The 24,835-nt window shown below is 45.8% G+C and overlaps 1 protein-coding gene across 1 annotated transcript in view; it reads right to left on the reverse strand.

The window, feature by feature from the left end:
* Positions 1-24,835, reverse strand: part of LOC138452878 (uncharacterized) — a 337,850-nt gene that overhangs the window by 135,226 nt on the left and 177,789 nt on the right. Inside the window, exons 8-9 of the mRNA XM_069605225.1 lie at positions 13,337-13,467; positions 9,203-9,403 (exon numbers count right to left, since the gene is read on the reverse strand). Of these exons, the coding sequence (XP_069461326.1) occupies positions 9,203-9,403; positions 13,337-13,467 (332 nt within the window). The remainder of the gene's footprint in view (positions 1-9,202; positions 9,404-13,336; positions 13,468-24,835) is intronic.

Here is a 24,835-nt window from a genome sequence, read left to right on the forward strand (position 1 = left end):
GCTATTTAAGTTTTAAGTGTAAGGGACAGAAGCCAGGTTTCTGACACAGGACGGTGCACTATTGATTTACATAAATATTCTGACAGAACACTCACAGAGCCTTTTCCTATGGGAATGCGCCATTATAAAATGTTTCTGTGAATCGGGGCCTTAGTGTTTTAGTTGAGGCAGAAAAATCCCTATTAGAGTTAGGGAGAGTTAGGTTTTCTCTTTATTTTCCTGACTAATAAAAGTCTATAGCCATCATCATCCCACCTATGTGTCAGTCTCATCCTTCTGCACCCTTACACAGGGAATACTGGATGATTAGTAACCAATTCTCCTCTTTCCGCAATGCCATATAGGGCATTTTCAATGAAAATATCACGCGATATATATCGTCTCCCGTTAATGCTCCTGTCTTCCTCACCTTAGTCTTAATCTGTGCTCTTCTTTAACAGGGCCATGTGACCTCCTCTTGCTCTTCTCTTATTCCCCTGCCAAAGACTTGTTCCCCAGGATGAAAATGTGTTAAACTTTGCTACCACAGTAGGGTTTTTTCATATGCGGTGCAATTTGACAGCAAAAGCATTTTGTGATGTATTGGCTGAATATAGGAAGCCATCAGTCTGCATGAACTTGAATTTTCTCCACACTTTTGCTGCTTCCGTTCATGCACACCTTTGTGCCAACTTCCATCGCCCTTAAACAACTTGATTTGTCAAAAAGGGTGCTATCACCACTAATGCTGCCTGCTCCTGGTGGGCCTTGCGGTCACCATGAATGGGATAAAAGCGCAATGTGTCTCCATCAGTCAGGACTGTAGAGCGTCTAGAGCGTCTGATGCTGCTGCAGTTGGGTCAGGCCTCCAGCTAAAGAGGCGAGTCAGTGGTGCATTGAGACAAGATGCAAGGAAGGCCATCTGCAGTGGATACCAGTGGTGGGATAATCTCTCCAAATGATTTGTGTCTAGCATCCAGTACTCCAGGACATGCCTGAAGTGCCACTGTGTGACCGTGCAAGTCTCAGAACCGGCAGTTCCCTTGCCTCTCCTACTTCCTATCCACACCACAAACATTTCTTGTACCCATATTGAAAACAGCTTAGCCCCACTTTCTGTAAAATATTAACGTGTGTTTTATTTAATTTCAAATTAACCAAACAATGTTTTAGCAATGAAAGTTTTTAAAAAACATTTTTGCAAAACATATATATATCTATACATTCCTAACTATTATTTTAATCAATAAAATCCAACATGAAATTAAATCAATTCCTATGTTTTCAAAGGATATTGACACAATGGGTTCATTGCCTTCTGAATGTCAAAGCAGGATGGTTACTGGAACAACGGTTCGGGTCCACATTGGCAACATTACTGTAAACCAGCAAAAGCGCCTTAATCTAAGGTCACTGGTCAAATGGGCATTTTCTTTAGCAGACCTAAGATGGCCACAATTCTGCTTGTTGGGGTAAGCAATCAGAATTGCTTTGCATATCGAGAATGGGCTATGGCAGTAAGCAATCGTACAGAGCGGCTGTTGTTGTGCAGATGTCGGAAAAACACAGATGCACAGTGCATGAGTCTTGTTGAGGGCTCTTAAAAGATAATCATGAAGCCTTACACAGTCTTAAATATGACTGTCCTCAGATAAACTTCATTAAACTCCAGAATAACCTCTAATGTCATTTTTAACAAAGAAAGGCCATAGATCATGAGTCTATATTAGCCGTAATTGCCGTCACAATTGTCAGGCCGTTATCATCCTGTACATACTGTCAATCTCACCATTCTGAATAGTAGCACGCTGAAATGAGGTCTGGGGTGCGAATGGCCATTTTTTGTGAAAGATACGGCTCATGCAGAGTGTGCAGCTCGTTTCTTCACTTGACAAAAAGAAACCTGCAAATAACTTGCCCGCCATGGAATTGAGGGTCCCGAAGATACAGTCATCTGTTTCTACAGTGGACGAACTGCAGGGCCAATGTCAGTCCTCAGGCAGTTTGGGTGGCAATTAGGTGCAGCTAGGTAGAGAACAAAGGGGAGCGTCTGATGGGGAAGCAGGTTGGTGAGTGGTGTGGCAGAGGTGGTGTTCAACAACAAGTGAGCTAAGGAGAGCTGGAGTGGCCACACAGGCCCCTCTAAATGCAGGTATCTACTAGGAGAGGCAATGCCTGCACTCTGAGCTTCCTGATTGGCCAGGAGCCAAACGCTGTGTGCTAACTATAGTCACAGAAGGAATTTACTCTAAACGTGAAACTTCTTCATCAGAATTGGTTGATGACACATGCATGAATGTACCATACACCCAATCAGAAATTGATGTGTCATGCCTTTAGGTCAGGACGTAAAGCTTCTGTACACATTTAAGGGAACTGATATGTAATCTCTTGAAGGTCAACCTGCTCAAGAGCCTACACAAGTCACCATACAATGCGGCTGTAACATACAAAACTCATGTTCCCGTTAATAATTTATTTAACCTTTTTGAAGGTGTTATACCTGCTTATTTTGCTAGATTTGTAATTTTAGGGGTAAAAGGTTGAGTGACTAAGGTGGCATCAGGAATATATTTTTCATGAAATGTATTATGATCATAAAACATGTGTTGGTCCTTCTTTTGTGTAACACTGAACTTAACTCCTCTTTTAAAAGGTGATGCGACAAAGCTGCCCTTTATCTGCACCATCATTCCCTTGGTTCATGTAATTTTCTCCACAGCAACTATCTACTTGGAGAAAGCCATTCGACCCAGTATTAGAAGCTTACAGAGTATTAATAGCAAATTGTGTGCAGATGTTGTGCCTTTTTTCACTATTGTTCCGCACAAGGCAGTTTTAGCTATTGTATTACTGTTGAAAGCATGTTTCTGTTCTGAAGATACAAACTGTAAAAGGTAAAAACTGAGCTAATGGACTGGAACTTTATTTATTCATTTTATTTAAAGTGTTTTAAATCACTTTTTACCCCAGTTCCGTCATGCCAAAGCATTTAGAGGGTGCATTTAAGGAGACTAATGTGCATGAACACCTCAGAAATCCTTCGCCAAGTCTAACAGGCCATTTTCCCAGTGACCCTTATATTATACAATGTTGTAAGTGGTCCACAGCAACTCTTGGGATATGGCGTTGATAATCTTTATTGTTAAGAAGTAATACTGGATACATCTGCTCACACTTAGGTGGTAAGATGGGGATGCAAGTCTTGTGCATCTAATCTTTAAATACCATAGATACATTTTTGCCACTTATTGTCAAGGTGGAATTATAATTAAAGATCCATCAATGATGCTTAATACAAATGATGGACATCAATGTAAGAAGAGGTGTGTCACTTTTAACAGGGGATCATTCCACTGCTTCTTTAATGTCACAGGTTGACTTGATCAGAAAGGTCTTCCTGGCGACATCATTTTGGCTTCATGTTAGCTTCTATGTGCAGGCAGCAATGGAGTCAAAGTCCCAATTGTAATATATTTCTGAATTTCTTTGGAGCAGTTTCTTGTGCCCCACTCCCACTACATCACCTGAAAAGATCACTCATTCTACCAATTTCACATATTTCCTTTTAACATCCAGTGAGATTTTTCTCAAAACCTATACTCTTAATTGACTCTTTTATGTGTTTAGTTTCATTAGCTTTATTTTGACTGTCAGTTATAAAAGCATCATCCAACAAACCAAAACTTCGATCTAACAAAATAATTAATTCCTTAATCAACATCATAGTTAAAACACAGATTAATAAAAAAAATCCAATTAATGCAAAACACATATTCATTTAAATTAATTACTGAAATAAAATAATTCAAGTTTTAATATCCAAACATTTGTCCCTCTGCACCAAGCTTTATATAGTTTGCAGTTATATGTATTTTATCTATGTGCGTGGTTGACCTGCAAACCTGTCCAGCTTGAGTCAATGATTTTACACCACACATATTCAAAAGAATCTTAATTGATCATTTTTGCAAATCAGTATAAAAGTGCATACAAACCTACAATGTTTAACAGTTTATCTTGCAATGTTACAAGCAGGGCAAACATCAGAGACCTTATCGTCCAACTTTTTAAAAGTGTTCTCACTGGCAGTATCCATAATCTCAATTTATTAAATAAAATCTGCGCCAAGTGGGATTGAAGATGGTCAAGATAAACTTCTAAGTTATAGTCTGTTTTAACTGAGAGGTACATTGGAGTAGTGTGACTGCTGTGCATCTCTCCCACATATCCTCCTGCACCCATACTTTGCAAGGTTCCTTCAATGTAGTTACTGAGAAATCTTCAAACCAGCTGGGAGAATCCCAGTAATTTGACAGGTATAGAATGACTCCCTGTATAGTCCAATATGTCATCTTGAGAATCTTTATACATTAAAACATTTGGGTTTGATGATAATTTAACCAACTAAACTATTGGTTTCAAGAAGACTCCATGCCTCATGCCTTTCCAAATCAGTTCTAAAAAGATTTAAATGTTCGATGTCATAATGGGCAATTCCAAAATGCCTTTAAAAAAATGCATTCTCTGGGACTCCAAGATGGCCGCCGGGGCAAAGAGACGCGTGTGAGGCGTCCTCCTGTAGGGCCGCAACAAAGAAGCACTCTAATACAAGCCTGGATGCTCCAGAACAAGAAATAAGACCCACGCCACCCTTAATACCCCCGGTGCGGGCTGCAGGACGATCCCGACCCTGCAGGTGAGGCTGTATAACGGTAATGGAGCGGTGAAGCACAGTCCGCCCCTCCCCCCAGAAGAACGTCAGAGAAGCCCGTCTGAGGTGGAGCTGGGCAATGGATGGGGAAACGAAAAGAATCCGGAAGAAAGGGCAGAGGATCACAGCGGCAACTCCCGCGAATGCGGAGGGCCCCTTCTGCTCCCCCATCCACGGCGGAGGAGCAGAGTTCTAGGGGGGAGTGCCTGGCTTGTTTCGAGGCGACCTCTTACCCAAGCAGCTCCCTGCGTGGAGGAGACTTTGACAGATGCCGCGCCTAACGAAAATAAGGGAAGCCCGCTCCCGGGGACTACATCGGACCTGAGACCCAGACAAGGGGGGACATCCACAACACACGCCAGGAGGCGCGGAAGGAGAGGGCCACACATCCCCACCGCCAAGAGAGCACGGGGACACCGTCCCCGCGCATAACACCAACCCCCCCACCAGGACACCCAGCCAAGCGATTCCCTGCGGCGGGGAGAGTTCAGCAGACCAGCAGACGTCCAGGGAGCACATCGGTCTGAGATCCAGACCAGGAGGAAAATCCACAACATATGCCGGGAGGCACGGAAGGTGAGGGCCACACACCCCCACCGCCAAGAGGGGACACCCTCCCCACGCATAATATCTCCCACTCCCACCAAGACACCCACGATAGCACGGCCCCGGCCTCCACCCAGCATCCTGGCACTATAACGCAGGGGTGGGACTCCTGGGGGCTGCGAGGTGGGGTATCTGCTCCCCCATACAAACCCAGGCCGGGGGGGGCATACTATTGCAGTCTTTCACACACGACTGCGGAGACCGGTAACAGCAGGATCAGCAGGTGTTCCGCTGCCTGGGGGCAACTCACACAACGCTCCCGCCCCAAACTTAAAGCCTCCCCCCACACCCACAAGTGGTGGGCAACAAAAGGAGGGCCGAGATGTAATGAGATACCCCCGGCACCCCCACAGGCAGCAGCACTTCCTCAAGCAGAACATGTCAAAGGCAAGGGGGAAAGGGTCCACGTCTCAAACGGTCTCCCAGACCACCAAGCAGGACGCCAACATATTGCAAATGTGGTCTAAAGACACCCCAGTGCAAACCAGAGGTAGGACCCAGGAGGGCCCCCCTGGGATGGCAATCCTCCCATCCCTCTCCAACAACCGCCCTCAAGAGACGACATGCACACATGGTTCATGGAGCTTCAAGAGAAGTTCATGTCAACGGTACCGGAACAGTTTGCCTCGATTAGGAATGAAATGAAGCAGGTGGTCCATGATCTAAAGCAGGATGTGGCAAAACTGGAGGAATGCATAGACACACTGGAGAGGATACTCCAGAATACAGAAGAAGAAGCACAACAGAGCAACGAGACGCAGGAACATCTGGTGAGGCTAACCCACAACTTAGAGATACAATGTGAAGACCTTGAAAACCGCTCACGAAGATCCAACATCCACATTAAAAATACGGCGGAGTCGGTACTCGACAAGGATCTCAAATCGGCGGTACAAGAGGTGTTCAGTGATATCCTAGAAGCTCAAGAGGCGGATTCAATTGGGATCGACAGGGTGCACAGGGTGGGCCCGAAGAGAACGGGTGCGCCAGGGGAGAGACCACGAGATGTTCTGGTTGCCCTCTCCTCATACCCCTAAAAAGAACAAATCTTGAGGAGGGGGATGGACCATATAAGAATGAACGGTGAGGACATTCAGCTGTATCAAGATCTGCCCCAAGTCACTTTGCAAAAAAGAGGAGCGATGGTCCCTCTGGTTAAGGAATTAATGGCGAAGCATATTCGCTACAAATGAATGTTCCCCTTTGGGTTGCTGTTCACTTGAGAAGGCAAAAAACGAAGAGTGACCACCTGGGAAGAAGGCCTCAGCATGATGGGGATACAAACAGATGGAGCGGTTGAAAGGGACATATATTCAAGGGGAGAGCACCAGAGAAAACTGAGGGGATGGGAAACGGTCCGGCAAAGGAAACACTGGAAGAGCAAACGACAGTTCAACCTCAGACAAGTAAAAATGGAAATGAAAGGCGTGATCTGGTCGCAGGTGGCAAGTCTAGCACAACGGGAGGAAAGAGGAGCAAGCACAAAAGGGCATCCAGAGAATCACAGCAAGTGCGGCCCGGGCACGCCCCCGGAATTGGAATCTGGTAAGGACAGTAGTAGATGCGGGGTTTAGGAACCCCCGCAAAGTTCACCCCGAGTTTAAGGAGGGCAGGGGGCGATAGGCGCAATGCCCTAGCATCCTTAGGAACCCGACCCCCACTCGGGTCAAAGTTTGGTTCAAAGTTTAATGTTGGGGGGTTGTTAATGGGATTGGGGGGGTTGCCCAGAAGACAGAAAGGAATGCTGCAAAGGGGAACTCATGTGACCGGACAAGGGCTAGGACGCCATGGGGGAACTCCGAATTCTAAAATACAACATAAGGGGCCTTAACACCCCGGTAAAGAGGGAGAAGCTGGAGAGCATGCTAAAGAGGCATAAGGAGGACATCTTACTAATCCAAGAAAAACACATAAGAGCCCAGGATAAACAGAAAGCACACATTAGAGGATATAAGATCTCGGCCCAGTTTAATGCACCAGATAAAAGAGAGCGGGTGATGATAGTGGTGAAAGATGGGGGAGACTCCATACTAATATACAAGCTAGTAGATAAAAACGGGAGGGTCGCATTTATTAACATCACGATTGAGGGATACAGCCTCACCCTGGCATCAATATATGCTCCCAACTCGGGGCAAGATGGCTTCCTGCGGGACACATTGGGGAAGTTAGAGGTTTTTGCAAAAGGGGAGGTGATAATGGGGGGAGACTTAAATCTGGCTTGGCACCCACAAACAGATAGGAGCAAGGGGGGATCTAAAGGCCAGGGGGCACCGTCTAAAAACCTCAGGCAAAAGATGGAACATCTGGCTTTGTGCGATGTATGGAGGGAACTCAAGGGCGAACAGAGGGGGTATACGTACTTTTTGCATGTACACAACACAATGTCGAGAATCGACTATTTCTGGGTGTCAGTGGGGCTGATGGGTAAAATACAGGGAATGGATATTGGGTCAATCTTACTGTCAGACCATGCTCCGCTATGGTTGGCGGTGAATACCCCTGGAAAAAGAGGTGGGCTTTGGCAATGCAGGTTCCCGCAGGACCTACTTTAGGACCCCATAATGGGAGAATCGATAAGGGATATGGTGAAAGACTATTTTGCTCAAAACGACACAGGAGATGTCCCACTGGGGACGGCCTGGGAGGCATGCAAAGTCGTGATCCGCAGCAAACTCATAGCTCTGAAGGCCTCCAGGGATAATCAGATGCACAGGTAGGAAAGAGAACTGGAATGCAAAATTGCAGACATACAAGAAAAACTTCTGGCCCACCCAACCCATAGCTTGCAGAAGTCTTTGAGACATACACAAGGACAATTGGAAATGCTTCGCACCAAAAAACGCAGAAAAAGCACTCTTCTATCTCAAACAACGCTATTACATTAAGGCCAACAAGGCAGGTAGATATTTGGTTAGACAACTCTGCGATAAACAAAACACAATGACGATCAACAATATCAGAAACACACACAGAGAGACCTTAACACGCACTCATTACATGGGTAGGGCATTCAGAGAGTTCTATCAAACGCTGTATACCACGGAGTATCCAGATAGCAGCGCCCAAGACGCATACCTACAAACCCTCCCCTTCCCACGAATAATAGAAGAGGATAGATTGGCACTAGAGGGCCCGATAAGGGAAGAACAAGTGAGAGAGGCCATGGCAGACCTCCCAAACAATAAGGCACCAGGCCCAGATGGGTTTACAGCCCCATTTTATAAAAAAATATGCTGACATCATAATCCCATTCCTAACCACACTCCTAAATACCTTCAAAGAGAGCGGGAACATGACCCCGACAATTAATGAAGCCAAGGTTCTAGTCTTCCATAAATCAGGAAAAGACCCTTCATACACTGGCTCCTACCGCCCTATAGCCCTGATTAATTTGGATAACATATATACAAAAATAATTTTCCAGTCTACAACTGCTAGGCGCTGTTCCCAATTTAGTAGTGTTCTATTTAAGTATTGTGGTTGGCTGCCTCCTGGGCTGTATCCTGCGACTGGTCAGGATGATGATTTTAGATAAATGAGGAGGTTATAGCCCTGGTAGGCGCTTTTACCACTTGAAAATAAAGAGCTCTATTGCAACTAAATTATTGCAGACAGACCTGGCTGTTATAGATTGACTGACAATTTCAAAAGCGACAATCTTGATTTAGTGTCATAATATCTCTGTACCTTATGCATAATAACATTTTCTCAATGATAAATAAATTAGAAAAAAAGGTGTCCAAGTATGAACCTGAAGGTGCCAAATGAGTGCTATTGTCAGGCTTTCTACTATGACAACCATTTTGAAAGATGTGCACTAATATGTCATTAAGGTGTTTTTCGTCAGGTGAACAGCTCATCATTTTGGAAGGGTCATTTAGTAAGAAAAGATCTTCATACCTGCTTGTTCAATACGTCCCTCACCAGCTGTAGGTGAAGCCTTAAGCAGGCACACTCATCCTTGTAGGCCTGCACAAAATATCTATGGCTGAAGTCAAACCGCGGGCGCTGGTAAATGATGTCTGTTATCACTTGCGACAAGGAAACTCTTTCATCCGGATCTAGAGCATGTTGGTAAGCTTCATAGTAACAGTCAAGCAGCTATGGAGACAAGGAGAGAAAACACATTGCCCATGTTTTAGAACACCCGTGGAACGTTATAGAATAACACCATAACTTCAAGCCAGGGCTATCATTTCTTTATGTATTTATTTTGTATTTATTTAGTCTATCTATCATGTCTATACAGCAAAAGGTGTTTCAATGTGCAACAAAGCAAAAAGGGTGTGGGCAGGGGACAGGGATGAAGAAAAACACAAACGGTCCTACTGGGCCGTGTGTGACCATGCAAGTGCAGTAACAAGAATTGCAGGGGAGAGGAGGGGATGCCAGTCCAAGCAGGCAGAAAAGGGCCCATGGGTTAGGTGGGTACTAAGGGGAGGCCAGGTGGACGAGTGCCAGGGGAATGCAGAGAGTGCTAGGGAAAGAAGGTCCATGTGCTAAGTGCAAGGGACTGGGCTGGATGGGGTCAATGGGGTGCAGGCACAGCCAGGCTAGTGCAGGCAGAGGGACCCCAGGAGGGTAAGTGCAGGTTGGGGGGCGGGGCGTTAGGGGAGACCAAGTGCAGGGGTAGACTGGTCGAGGAGGGCCTGGTGCCCTGTTAGACTCAGAAGGAACCAGGCAGCCAGTCAAAAAGAGGCAGAGAGGGACCTTATGCAGGGGAGGGAAGAAAGAAGAAAAAAGGAGGGTCTTGAGAAGCTTCTGGAACGTAAGGCGATCCGGCTCAAGTCTGAAAGGGGCAGGGAAGCCATTCCAGAGGGAGGCACCTGCGTAAGAGAGAGAGGTCTACCTCCACTCTCTGCTTGGAAAAGCGTCTGATCTGTAGAGAGTTGGAGCACGAAGACAGAAGGGCTCTAGCAGGGAGGTATTTAGGGAGAGAGAGTTGGATGTAGCGGGCCCCAAGCCCCAGAAACCCTTGTGGATGATGCAGAGGGTCTTGAACTTGATCCTTGCAGCAGCCGAGAGCCAGTGGAGAGATTTTGGGGCTGGAGAGATGTAGTACCTGGACTTGAGGCCAAGGATTAGTTGGAGAGGTGAAGGGAGGATTTTGGCAGATTGAGGAAGAGGCTGTTGCAGTAGTCCATCCTAGAGAGGACCAGAGATCTGGAGACATCGAATTTGTGGGGCAAGGGGAGGAAAGGCAGAATGCCTCTGAGGAGGTGGAGCTGGAAGTGGGCATTCCTAGCATGGTCCATGATGTGAGGACAAAAGGAGAGAGGAGTCGAAAATGACACCAATGTTTTTTGCTTCACAACAAGGTGAGGGGAGGGAGCTCATGGAGGGCAGCCAGAGAGTAGGAGGGAAGGAGGAAGCTGGGGTCCCAATAAGAAGAATTTTAGTCTGGCTGTCATTAAGGCAGAGAACGTTAGCAGCGCACCATGCCTGAATAGAAGTCAGACAGTTGGGTATGAGAGAGTAAGAATAGGAGGCAGTGGAGGGAAGCTTTGTCGGAGAGTTGTGTGTCATCCTCATAACACTGGAAGTGAGGAGAGAAGGCAGAGATCAAATGGGCTAGAGGAGCAATGTAGATCGCATACAGTATTTCAGGGAACTGGACAGATAGTAGTAAACAAGTTATCACTCAAAGTTTAAGCACTTACCACCATGTGCAGTAACCAATGAAAAAAATCCACAGAGAAATACAGCATTTGACACGACTAAAAGGAACACGCCTTGGCAATGCCAACAGTTTGGGCATTTGTGTAGGCATGGGAAAGGCACTGGCCATTGATAGTAGCCGATGCAAAATGGTGCGAGTACCTGGGCATCTAATAGCAGTGCCTGGCAAATGCCTATCACTTATACACAAGCTAAAACTGTCGGATTTGCCAATGATTGTTTTTAACAGGACTTCAGTGAAGGACCCACAGAGTGCTTATAAATCGAGTGGGTGAAGGTAGACCTGGTTAAGACTTTTTATTACACTTTTAACAGGTTTACAACTCCAACTAAGTCAATCCCTCTCAGAAGACTGCTTTGAAAAAACACTGGGAGGCACTTTGAGTGCAAAGTTTGATGCTAAGGCTAGTTCAAAGCAAGCTCAACGAGTTCCCATGAGGAGGTGTTTTGGGCAGGGAGGGGTAGGAACTGGGTGGGAATGGCCATAGGGATTAGCATGGCCATGGGCAGACAATGGGTGGGCAAATAACCAAACAACACCTACAAGCTGTGTTTCCCTCCTCACATGTCATTTCTCTCTATCTGTACTCTAATGCAATAGTTTTGGCTTATAGGTGTTGCAAGCAACACAATAGCCCAAACTAAAAATTATGTTGGCAAGGGGAATATATGTGTAAGTCAAGATAGCACATAAAAAGATGAAAATAACTCTGGGTGAGAGGTATAAGAGAGGGAGAAGGAATGCGGGGGTTGAAGGGAATGGGTGGGTCCATGGGGGTAAAATCCCCCATTAAAGAAAAAGAAATTCTGAAAAAAAGGAAAAACAAAATGAAGGGCAATATCTTTAAAAGGCAATTTGAATTAATGATAAAAAAAAAAACCTGTATCATTATATTCAATTAAGGAGCAATATGAGTGTTTATTAAGAGGCGATTCAACTGCGAAAAGGTTACAAAGCAAGCAAAACACAGCTCCACTGTATATATTGTCTGGCCCATTGCTGTGATTTTATTAGTTCACCAATTGAGGAAATGTTTGCATGTGGAAGGGAGGTGGGTAAAGATGCATGAGGTTCAAAAGGGAGTATTTCTCCCATTGGTAAGTGGGGAGAGACATTGTTAATCATAGCGTGAAAGATGTCTTCCTCGGCCAGCAGCAGCCAGTGGTATACCTTAAAAAACTGGGGCCCATTTCAAAATACTCTATGATCCCTGTTATTCCCACTGTCCATGCAGAGCACGAGCTTCAGGGTGAGTGTTATACCCTTGGCAGAAGCTTGCCCTGCCTAATTACATATCTATCTTCATATGTCTTTTGCCTTTAGGCATACTCTACACACCTTGATTCCCACTTAATTTGTGGCCTATACATCCTATGATCTATAACCATTCGATATGTCGGCTGGGGCTGATGGAAGTTGAGGGGCAACATCTAGAGGGGATGACTACCCTTGGAGAAAAACATCCAGATCCTGGTTTGCCCTGTGATTTTGGCTGTGGAGGTATATGGAGTCTCTTCTGGGCTTTGGCAAACTGTACAAAAATAATGAGGTATTATTTCTGTTCAACTATCTTCTCTGTGATAAAAGTATAAGTTAAATGTGCTCCCAGTAAACACATAGATGAGCCTCTTGCTATATGAAGGGTCCTTATGTGTTTCTATGTTGCCGGACTACTGTCGTTGCTCGGAACTCTTGTGGTTTACCTCTGGCTCACAGGGATCTAGGCCTAATCTCAGTGTCTTAGAGACAATGTTATCGTTGTCATCACTATTTCCTCAATACATTTATTAAATCTATTGGAAACCTTCCATTAGTTCATCTTTGCTGTGTTTCAAGGGAAAAACATCTATAAGTACAGGATAGGCATTTCAAATAAACTGCATAGAAGGTACTGAAGTAAAGGACACTTAAGGGCTGATATAAGCTTTTTTCCTTCAGCCTGGATGGTGCTCACTCAGTTCTATGAAATCACTCATTCATTCACAACTCACTGGTCAAAGACAATTGAAAAATTCTCAGTTGTCACTACTGTCATGGGGGCACCTGGACACCCATGGCTTGTGGTAAAGACCAGAATGCACTAAGTGAATGACCACTTAAGGGTGCCACAATCTACCAGAGAAGGTTAAAAACTATCATGATTGCCTAAACCTTTCATTGCTGCACCTCTAGCCATATTAACACTACGAGGAACCAAATGAAAAGGGAGAAATCCATGTTACCAGGACAAGGAATCAAAAGAAACAGGAGAAGTATTTACAGGGAAAGCCTTTGGAAATAAGTTAAGAGAAATCAGATGTGTAGCCTAATTTCCAACTGCACGGCCTCCAGTTAGGATTCAGGTATCCCCTTACCTGCTGTTTGTTTTCTAGGAGAGCCACCTCACAAGTCCACAAGTCAAGTAGCACAGCAAAGCGATCCACACTGGCATGTGCCCATGCAGCAAGGTCAATGCTTCCAGAGGTGCCTCGGCCTGACCGGAAGCCTATTAAGCAACAGAATCAAAAGGAATTAGAATGTTAATCATTAATTAGCAAACTCATAAACACCAACTACATTACACTGTCGTCTTTAATAGAAATACTCCTGAAAGTGGCATAATGGAAAGCCTTGTCGCCATACAATATACTTATTTCATTTCGTGTTGATTAATAAGGCATCAGTTGTCAAATCAGACACGTGATAGCCCCTCAAGTGAATGGGAGAAAGTGGTAGGGGGTTGAGTGCCAAGACGAAGAGCAGTGGAGAAGTACAGCACACTGCGGACACATCCCAACATGCACCCAATCAAGGAAATACATAATTTGCACACAACACACACAACATACGCACCCACACACATTGCGTACACATCACAGAAAACACTCAAATTCCGACATAGACCCAAGCAAGTAAATACAGAATTCACAGACAACACACACCATACGCACAAACACACACTGTGTACTGTGAGGGGTCAGTAATGCGAGGCGGACAACTGTTTGTTTATTTATCAACATTTACCATTTTGTTAAAGAAATTATGTTTAAAAATGCCTCACTATCACTACTCTGATGAGGATCTCCCTTCCTAACCAAAGCTAAGGGAACACACTCTAACACAGGATAACTGACCCTCACACTAAGTAATAAATATACAAGGAAAATATATGGCAATGTAACATCATATGAACAACACACAGGGCCGATTCTCAACATGGCGCAGTGAACGTGCTAAATAGCACGATTCACTGCGCCATTTTGTGACGCCCAGGCACCACTGCTATTCTGAAGTGGGCCTGGGCGTCATCGGAAAGCACGACAGATCTCGGCAGCAGTTTCGCTAAATAACAAGGAAATCGTTGTTTAACGAAACTGCTGCCGAGAATCAAAACAAAAGCACGTGCTGGCTGGAGCCCTGCCAGAGGAGTGACGGCTGTGGCAGCCTGCCGGTTTTATTGCATTTTAATGCATTTTCCTCCTTCATTGGCCCATACAGCAGTGCACAGGAGTGCACATTATACAATTATAATGCAAGTATAATGCGTATTACAATTATAATGCACGTATAATGTGAGTGCAAGTATGCATTTTAAACATTCCTCCAGTGGTGCTAATAATGTATGTTTTGTATTTTCCCGTAATGTCAGCATTAATTTTGAAACTTGTAAAATCCTACATCTTTTTGGTCACACATAATGTTAGCAAGTATGAATTTCTCACCCACCTCACACATAAAAAGAACTGCTTCTTGTGGCACTCCTCCGTACGGCACCAATTGTGTGCTGTAGTTCAGCACCAATTTTGAGCGCTTGCATTATTGGAGGAGTGCCACAAGAATAACCATGCAAAGGCATGATTAACGAGAGTGCCGGTTGCTAGGTCGGTTTCCAGCCCTTCCTAGCAACCAACACCCATATTCCTAAAGTGGCGCAATGATTCCGATTTTGGAATATTGTGCCACCTTCAGAATAGGGTGTTATTACCAAAAATGTCGTTAGCCCTTTCTACGACATTTTCGGCAATTATCACCCAGTTCAGAATCGGGCCCTCAGTCTCTGAATAACCTTCTAATGTCCTGGGTGATTTCCCTTCCCAAGGATTCAAAGTCAGGTCTGTTGATGTCCAACCAAAGAAGGAAATGTCTTCAATCAGTTCTTGTTATTTGAAAGTCAACGGAAAAGTTTGTTAACCAAAGCTCCACTAGCAGAACTCTTTTTCTTGGTGAAATATCCACTTTCCATTTCCTCCAAATAGCACCAATGATAATCCCAGGCACGATGTTGTGTCAACTTCCTCAAGAAGACTCGCAACAGTTCAAAATGAAATGCAATATCTACTAACACCAGTGATACACAGTTATTGGTTAACAATTTCTATTATCTTGGTTACAGTTTTGAGCTTCAGAATGGTATTTTTGTCAGGATGTCTCGTTAGTGCAATTTTAACAACTTCACTTCTACTTGGCTTCACAATGGTATATTTGCCAGGATGCCTTGTTAGTACTGCTGCTTCAACTTTCAACAACTTCACTTCTATTTCATTCACTATGAGATCAGTCACCTTTGTCTCACAGTGCTCCTCTTGGTTTGGACTACTACAATATTGCATCCCATGACAACGAGATATACCACCACTGCTTCAGTACTTTGTACCACTACTACAACTTCAGGGATTTGTACCTTTATACAGGGTGCACTGGCGTAACAGGGGCCCCCGCAGCCTCCGCGGTGCGGGGGCCCCGCCCGCACATGTCCTGGGAGGGGACCCCACTTAAAAAAAAAAATTTAAATATTTTTTTCTAAAAAAAATAAGTTTCCTTTGAAATTCACTCTGCATTCATAAAGAACATTTCTGTCACAGAAATCATTTCTTTATGAAGGTAGAGTGACTACAAAAAGAAACTTTCTTTTTGAAGCCGAGGGCCCCCCTACCCCATGACATGGAAGACCCTAGGCTGGAGGCCTCCATGTCATGGGGTTGGGGGGGAGCCTTATGCCTTCAAAAAGAAATAGTTTGTTTTTTAAGTCACTCAGCCATCATAACGAAATTATTTTGTTTATGGTTTGGTCCTTAACTGAAATAATTTCTTAATGAAGTTATAGTGATTTAAAAAAGAAACAATGGGGCTCATTCTGACCATGCCGGTCCGGAAACAGTGCTGGTAAGTTTACAGGCACTGTTGTTTCTGGACCGGCATATTACAGGTCTGCCTGGTGGGGCTGCCGTGCCCGACAGGTCTGACCCTGCCAGGCACAGCAGCCACAGTAGGCAGACCCGTCACGGAAGCACCGGCACCGGTAACAACGGTGCAGGTGCTTCCGTGTCCCCATTCCCGTGGAGTCTGGGGATTAACGTAATTACCGTAATTACCAGGACCTGATTTCCCAGCCCGCCGGCTTGAATTAGCACAGTGGCACCGGGAAGTCAGGCGCTAGTAATTTTTAACGGGTTCGGCGGCAACCCGCTGGTAGCACTGGTACGGTTACCTCTGGACCCGTAATGAGCCCCAATTTCTTTTTAAAGTAATAGGGCTCCCCTCAACTCCATGACGTGTGCGTGTGTGAGTCTATGGTGAAAGGGTGCACACTTAAATGTATGGGTGGCTGTCTGGGTGTGCCTGCATGGTGAAAGTGTGCACACTTAAATGTATAGGTGGCTGCCTGTGTTAGTGTATGGTGAAAGGGTGCAAACTTAAATGTATGGATGACTGGGTGTGTATATGGTGAATGGTGTGTGTGCTTGTGTACAGGGACACAACAAAACCTTCCTTTCGGGGGGGCTAACCCTTCAAATGTTGGGAGAGGTGCTAACTTCACAGGCGGTGGGGAGGGGGAAACTTATTTGTGTGGGCGCATCCAACTTATTTACGCATTTTAATGAGACTATTCTAGTGCAGATTCAATGTTACAAGCAGTTAAATCTCTCCTATAAGTCTCCTGTTCCCTCTCTACCCTTCCAATCACTCCCCTGGCATGCAAGTACTAAACCGACATCACGATTTCAATTGCCTAAACAATGTGGCTTTTGAATGCAGGTACTAACAGTGAAATGCTTTACATTGGTAATTGCTGGGTTCTTGGTAACAGCAAAAACCAGGTGCCGTTTAACATCTGTGTCCTGTTTGGTCCGGCAACTGCTCTAAAGGTTAGCCAGGTTGAGTCAATATAGCCCAAAATGTCAGGGGGGTTGTGCTGAAGCCCAGTCAACTCAATGGTGCTGCGCTACTACTTGTGTTTAATGCCTTGCTTCCTCCTAGCCCTATTCTTCCTCTTCCCATTACTTATGTAAGAGGGAGTACTTGTGTGTGAGGCACTCTGCCTCATACACAAGTACTGGAAAGAGGTAGAGGTACATGGAGGTAATGCCTGATTTAGCTACCTGTAATCTTCATCACTCCTAGTCCCACTGTTCCTCATCCCAGTACTTACCTATGAGGCACGGAGCCTCATACGTAAGCTCTCGGACAAGGAAGAGGGACGTGGAGGTAATTCTGGTCCAAGGAGCTGATTGTGGAGGTTGGGGTATTGGGTGGGAGGGTGAGGGGATATGTGGGGGGAGCGGGATTGTGTGTTAAATCATAATGGTTGTCCATGTCCAGGCTAAGCAGGCATGAAATGTGGTATTAGAGGTTAGAGAGGCATTTTGATGCAGCCAGTCTAGTCATTCCTCAGTTTGGTATGACTTTCTTTTAACTGGACATTTCTGATAAAGCAGTCCTGCTAACTTTAATTACCTGGCTATATTGGCATTTGGGTGCTGCCAGTCTAGCCATTTCTTACTGCGGCATTGTGTATTTTTCTGGGCATCTGTGTGAAAATGATATGATATGATACAAGTCATTTATAACACGCCTGTACACAAGTGTACACAAGGGAGGGATGATAGAGGGAGGACAAGACAAATTATCTCACTAGTCCTTCTGTGATTGCGAGAACAAGAAGTGCAAGGGGAAAGGGAGGGGGGAAGTGCAAGTGAGAGGGGAGGGGAAAACGGGGCAGCAATGCTCTGAGTAAGTGCAGCCAGGGCAGAGCGGATATTGGTTGTGCAAGGAGAACAAGGGACTGCAGGGTTACAGTTACAGCCCCTAAGTGCATGGTAGGCCCGGAGGCAGTGCAAGGGTGACCAATCAAGAAAGAGCCTGGACTCAGAGAGACTCTGAGGGTAGCCAAGCAGCCAGTGTGTACAGCAGACAGGTAGGTCAGCGGGGGGGGGAGAGAGAAAGCAGCGGAAAAGAGGAACGTTTTGAGCTGCTTCTGAAACTTCAGGTTTTCCGCCTCAAGTTTGAGAGGGGCAGGGAGGCCATTCCAGAGGGAGGCACCAGCAGAGGTGAGAGGTCTACCCCCAGTCTCTGCCTGGAGAAATGTCTAAACCTTAGAGAGTTGGAGGTAGCTGAGTGAAGGGCTAGAGAAAGAAGGTATTTTGGAAGAGAGCATTGGATTTAGTGTGGGCCCTGGCCCCAGAAAGCCTTGTGGAGAATGCAAAGGTTCTTGAACTTGATCCTTGCAGCCAGTGGAGAGATTTTAGGGCTGGAGAAATACAATCCCAGGGCTTGATGCCAAGGGTAAGTCTTGCAGTCCTGTTCTGGATTAGTTGCAGATGACGGAGATTAGAGGAAGACAGATTGAGAAAGTGGCTGTTGCAGTAGTCCAGACTAGAGACATTGAGCTTCTGGTGGAGAGTGAGAAAGGGAAGAGTTCCTTTGAGGAGGAGCAGCTGGTAGTGGGACTTCTTTGTGATGTCCGAGATGTGAGGATAGAAAGAGAGTGTGGTGTTGAAGATGACACCAAGGTTTTTTGCCTCGCAGGAAGGCAAAGGAAGAAGGCCCAAGGCGGTCTGCTATAGTGAGAGAGGAAACGCAGAGGCAAGGGTCCCAATGAGAAGGATCTCCGTCTTAGTGGCATTAAGGCAGAGATCGTTGGAGGCGCACCAATCCTGAATCGTGGATAGACAGTCAGGAATGAGCAAGAGAGGAGAGGAGGCTGAGGGGAGCCTGAAGGAAAGCTGAGTCACCCGCATAACACTGAAAGTTAGAGGAGAAGGTAGAGATCAGGGAGGCCAAAGTGGCCAAGTAGAGGTTGAAAAACCAGCGTGAGAGGATAGAGCCCTGGGGAATGCCACAGGTAGAGAGAGGTGGCGGAGAGAATGGGACCAAGATGGACCTTGGAGCGGAGGGGCGGTCCAAGTGGAAGGAGGTCAGTCACTCTAGGGTCTGATTCATGATGCCCAGGTTGTCACAGAGTCGATTGATCAGGATGGCGACGTTGACCCTGTCGAAAGCAGAGGAAAGATGAAGCATGAGAACAGAAGGAATGCTGGAATCAAGGTTAGAGAGCAGCACAGGTGTTAAGGAGAGCAGTTTCCATGCCTCTGGCATCTCTGAAGCCAGACTGATGGTCATGGAGACAACCAACAGATTCAGTGTGGAGAGTAAGCTGGGAGATGGCAAGCTTTTCCAAGAGTTTGCTCAGGAAAGGGGTGATGGAGATTGAGCGATAGTTTGCGGGCAGGTAGGATCAGCAAACGGCTTCTTGAGGAGTGGGTGCACAAGGGAGTGCTTAAAGGGAGAGGGGAACATTGCAGTGGTGAAAGAGTGATTACAGAAATCGGCCAAGGCTGGAGCGAGGGTGTCAATATGGGCTTTGATGGTTCTGGAGGAGCAGCCGAGCACCTGTTTGGACGACATTTTCATAGATCGAACTTGTCTAGAAACCTCGTCAGGTGTTGTCAGAGAGAAAGAGGAAAAAGGAGGAGGAGAGGTAGAGATGGCCAAAAGGGGTCGAGAGAGGAAGAGGAGATAGAGGACAGGATGTCCTGAGATTTAGCAGAGAAGTGAGAGGCCAGAGCTGTACAGTGGGCCTGGGAGGGAACAGGAGAGGTATAGACCACAACAGGATTGACCAGTTCCTTGCACATTTTAAAGAGTTTGGCCGTGTTGTTAGAGGCCGAGGAGACGCATGCTTTAATGTGTGCTCTCTTCTTGATGAGTGTTATTGCTTCGACTGGCATTTTGCTGCAACCAGTCTAGGTATGTCTAAATGTGGCCTGGCATGCTTTACTATAATGTTATTACGTGTTTACAATGGTCTACATTGTGCAACCAGTTGGACATGTTTTGATTGTGGCATGGCATTCTTAATAGCAAAGCATTAATGTTCCTGTGCACTGTTGGTGACTTGCATGCATTGGATTGTGTTACCCTACAAAAAATTGCAAACACTCTGGATTTATAGCCAGTTTATCTCAGAAAGTGTGCTGTATATTGCATTAAAACACATATTTATATCTTTCTCCTAGTGCAGTGTGCGGCATACCCCTTCAGCAGCACATTCATGCATATTGAGCAAGCGTGAAAATCTAGGCCGGCCCAGAGTGTGGCGCGACCTGTGATTTGTTGCCGAGTTGGGGGGCCCCCTCAGCATGGCTCGCAGGGGGGCCCCCACATTTTGTGTTACGCCACTGACAGGGTGTCATGATCCTACCCGCCTGCCACCAGCACCGCTACATGTGCGTATTCAGAGACTCTGTTTATGGCATAATTGTGCAGTTAAAACCTACAAACTGCCTCTGCATTAATTTACTTGTTTTACCTGTGCAGTTTTGGAGTAATCTAATTTCATGCTCCATTCCGGGTTTTGGGTTAAACCAGCAGATGCATTCTGTTATATGTATGCTGTCCAAGAGGCGAAGGGCTGGAGGAGGCATACTAAGTATATTTGTTCGCAGCAAGCTACTAGGAAATGGAGAGGGGCTAATGGCATTCACATGTTCCAGGCCACTGCAGGCTCGGCTGATGAGAGCTAAAGAGACTTTAATTACAATCCACTGCTGCAGGCTACTGAAGCAGGGTCTCGGCTTTATTGAACACAGCTGCCTGAGACTGCAATCAGCTCCACCCTGTTGGGCTGTTGGCTGGGAGGGCGTTTATAAACTCACTTTGAACAGAAGCAGTTGTTCAGTCAACTGTTTCTGTTGGGAGTTCATTCTGTGCTCCTGTGACCAGTTATTGAACCTTTCTTGAATACCCTGATTTTGGCTTTTGAACCCTGTTTGTTGTTGATGCCTTGCAGCACCCTTTCCAGTCTGCTTTTGCAGTCTGCATGTTTTTGAACCTTTCCTTGATTTTCCAGCTTTTGACTTCTGAAACCTGTGGGAAACCTGAGGGTATTCTCCCAAGTAGACCTTGGGAATCCCTTATTCAGGTGGCCAGGGAAGGGCTGGCGCTTTCAGATCCCACCGTGGGGCTCAAAAAGCGAGGCAGGATCACCTGGGTAGGGGAGCCATGGGTGATGCTCGGGGGAATGCCCCAGGTGAGGCGCAGTATTATAATGAAGAAAGGGACGAGGAAAACAGAGTCCTTGAGGCTTTTATAGGTTGTACCAACTCGGTCTCCTTCCCACCCAAGGTAACTCTTTCACCAGAATCTAACACCCCCTCTGCATCTGGCAAATCCATTGGAAATCCTAGTGCACTCGATAACCACATCTACCAGAATCCCTGTTTCCTACCCGAATACTTCCAGTCATTCTTCTCCACGTCCCTCTGATTATAGTTTTCTGAACTCACAGTTTACTTGGACAAAACACTACCGTTCCCACTATCCCCCTTGTTCATTTTCTGATAATAATCCAGTCCATTCCTTTGTTTCACAAACCCTACAAATCTTGCCCTTCTGAGTTTACCAACCCTCCTGGTACGAGGGCTATAATTTCATACAACACCTTTTCCCCATCCTACCCTGTAGGATACTTGGAATCTCTGCCACCCGCCTTTTCCGAAACAAACACTTTCTCACACTGTGACAGACAACAAACTAAATCCAAAGCTGTTTACCTGACATGTCCCAACACAGGGGTCAGGCAAAGTCAGGCAATTGACAACAACTACACACAGCTAACGGCCCTTTCTCTTCCCCATAGGGATGAAAGGCGAAGCACAAAAGCACACTTCGAGCAAGGCCGAACACACGAGAAAGCAGCTATTCCGGACTGGCAGTTCAAGCAGAGGAGAAAGGCGACGAGACCCGAAAGGACGACAAGGAGGAAATTTCCCTTGCCCTTTTCAACTCAGACCCACAAAGCCACCGAAAGGAGAATCATAAGACGTGTCGTGTGACAGGTGTCAATGGTACACAGGGCATCCCGCGCTGATAGCCAAAGCGGGGAGCAGGGCTTGCTATTGTGGTGCCATCCTTGACTCCTGAGACAAGAGATGACAGCAAGTTCTCCGTAGCCGGTGAGTCTGAGAAAAGTGATAATAAACCGAAATGTGCTGAGCCCAAGGTTGCGAACGACAACATTATATGAACTTGTGAACAAAGGTGTGTGTTTGAGCTTGAAAGAAAGTCCAGTGAAGGACCAGCTGCAGAGTGGTCAGGTGCCATGTGGGCACTCATTAGAAGGACTCTTGCTGGTCCCCTTAGTTGAAACGACGAATATCAGGAGGCCCTAAGAGAGGCAGGCGTGAGATTGAAACTGCAAGAACCAAGAGGCCTTGGGGAAGGCCGGCGTGAGGTGTCAAGGTGGTCATACAAGGGTTAAGCAAAACCCCTTGTACAATCGAAAGTCTTAGCATGTTGAGAAGCAAAGTGAATTGTGTGAACAAGAACTGTGTGTAGCCTGGCTGGGGCTTTAAGGAAAGCCTGACTGGGGGCTGAGACCCGGACTTCGGGAAAGAGAGGAACCAGGGTCTAAAGAGACTGAGCCTCATCACGAGTTGGTAGTATCCCGGCGGTATTTCCACTGGGATACCACCCAGGTTTACATTGTTACCGCCACCCGGTAATAGTGTTACTGCCGCATTTAAGGGCTACCGCCCAACTCGTGATGAGGCCCACTGTCTTGAGATTGTGGCAAGTGTGAACCCGACAAAGGGATTCCAAGAGAAGACTAGGGGAAGGGATTCCCGCTTTCTGATGAGATTGTGAACATTGTGAAATAAGGCAAGTGTGAACCAGACCAAGCGTGCCGAAAGAAAGCTAGGAGAAGGGAAACCCTGCTTTCTGATGAGATGAGCAAATCATGAACTGTGTTAAAAATGGCTATGTGAACCCGACGGACAGATGCCAAGGGGAAAGCTAAGAAGAGTGAATCCTGCATTGTGATAAAGCAAAGTGAACTGTGTATCTGGCAAATGTGAACCTGGCTGCGTGATACCTGTGAATTGAGGTAAACAGTAATACACCCGTGAACATTGTGTCAGCAAGAGTGAACCTGGCTGAGGGATGTCCACAGTGAATGGTTGTTAAAAAGACATTGAAACTTTTGAATGTTATGTTTTGATTGAAAGGCTGTAGTGAACACAACGGAGGGAAGCCCACATTGCATGAAGGATTGGAGCCCAGCAGAGGGGGATCCTAAGGCGAAGAGTAATCAACCCATTAAGATTTATTGAAGGAACTTTTGTTTTGTTGGTTTTGACACATCAGGTCCTCTGAGGCAAGAGACTTTGTGTGAAATAGATTAGGCCACAGGAGGCCCTGATATTTTGGATACGAACTGTGGCCTTGTGCTGTCGAGGCCCAGGAGTGTGCTGTGCTCAAGAGTCCCACCTTGTCCTGTGGTTAGAACATGGGGAAGGGAGACCCTAGTCATACCATCCTGACATATCATTTTGTGAACACTTCTTTCTTTTCTGGTGAACATTACCCCACACTATTTTGTAATTTAGCGGTAAGGATTGGCAATAGGCTCATTTAGTATAGGCCCTTTTGATTTGACAAGACGCCACTTGGATGCTGTTATTATTATTATTATTTTTTTTAAATTTCAGTTTTATTGGTTTTGCAAAAGGTTGACAATCAAATATATGCAAGTTACATCTCGTGATTCAAAAAGGCGAGCCTTTACATTGAATTACATTCTCTTTTATCGTATGTAGAGGCTTTTTGGAAATCAGATAGATAACAGGTAAGAACAACAAAACCCCACCCCTTGTTTCTCATTATATCCCACCCCCCTCACATAAACTCAGACCTGGGAACGAAGAGAGCATAAAAGAATACTTGTGAACCGACATTGTACTCGTGACTTCGGGCAAGGAAGACGCACAGTGATTCAAAATCCCAGTACCACAGACTCGTCATGCGATAAACCAAATTGACACGAAACTCAACATTGTTTTGCACACAGTTCCTTTACGCAGCATATGTGGATCGAAACTCAGACCAGGCGTTTTCAACAATATCACGGTTTCCGTGTAAGGCTGCAGTCATACATTCCATTCTATAAATGCTCAATGCGACCGCCAGCCTTTCGGTTTTGCTGGGGAGTGCGGGCCTCTTCCATGTCATGGTAAGACATGCCCGTGCAGCCATCAGGAGACCCTGTACCATCTTGCCTGCCTTCACAATTTTGTCATCTGATTCAGTTAGGGCAAACAAAATGAGCAGTGGCTGCTTCTCTCTGTCTTCCTCATCCAGGTCCCTGATCCAGCTGAGGACCTCTGACCAATAGGTTTGAACCGATGCACATCCCCACCACATATGCCAGTAATCGGCTCGCTTCCCACATCCCCTCCAACAATATGGGCTTATTCCCTGATACATTTTGGCAAGCCGGGTTGGGTCGTATTGCCATCTATATAATAACTTAATGGCGTGTAATTTATACTGGCATGATAAGGAAGATTTTGCCGTACGTCTGCATATTTGCAACCATAGCTTTGATGAAATTTGCCTACCCATGTCTGATTCCCATCTGCCTTTGAGTGCCAGGGAGGGTTTGATATCAATTTCAATCAGTGCAAGGTACATAGCACTTATCAGACCCCTGGAGCCCGTGCATGAGTCGAGGATTTTCTCAAACGGGGTAAGATTTCTCTGTAACTGCTCTTTCCATATTGGTCTAGTCATTACCCCCTTGAGTCTCAAATACA

Source organism: Ambystoma mexicanum, chromosome 4p (assembly GCF_040938575.1).
Source record: "Ambystoma mexicanum isolate Mex_15411 chromosome 4p, UKY_AmexF1_1, whole genome shotgun sequence".
In the NCBI taxonomy this organism is placed as follows: domain Eukaryota; kingdom Metazoa; phylum Chordata; class Amphibia; order Caudata; family Ambystomatidae; genus Ambystoma; species Ambystoma mexicanum.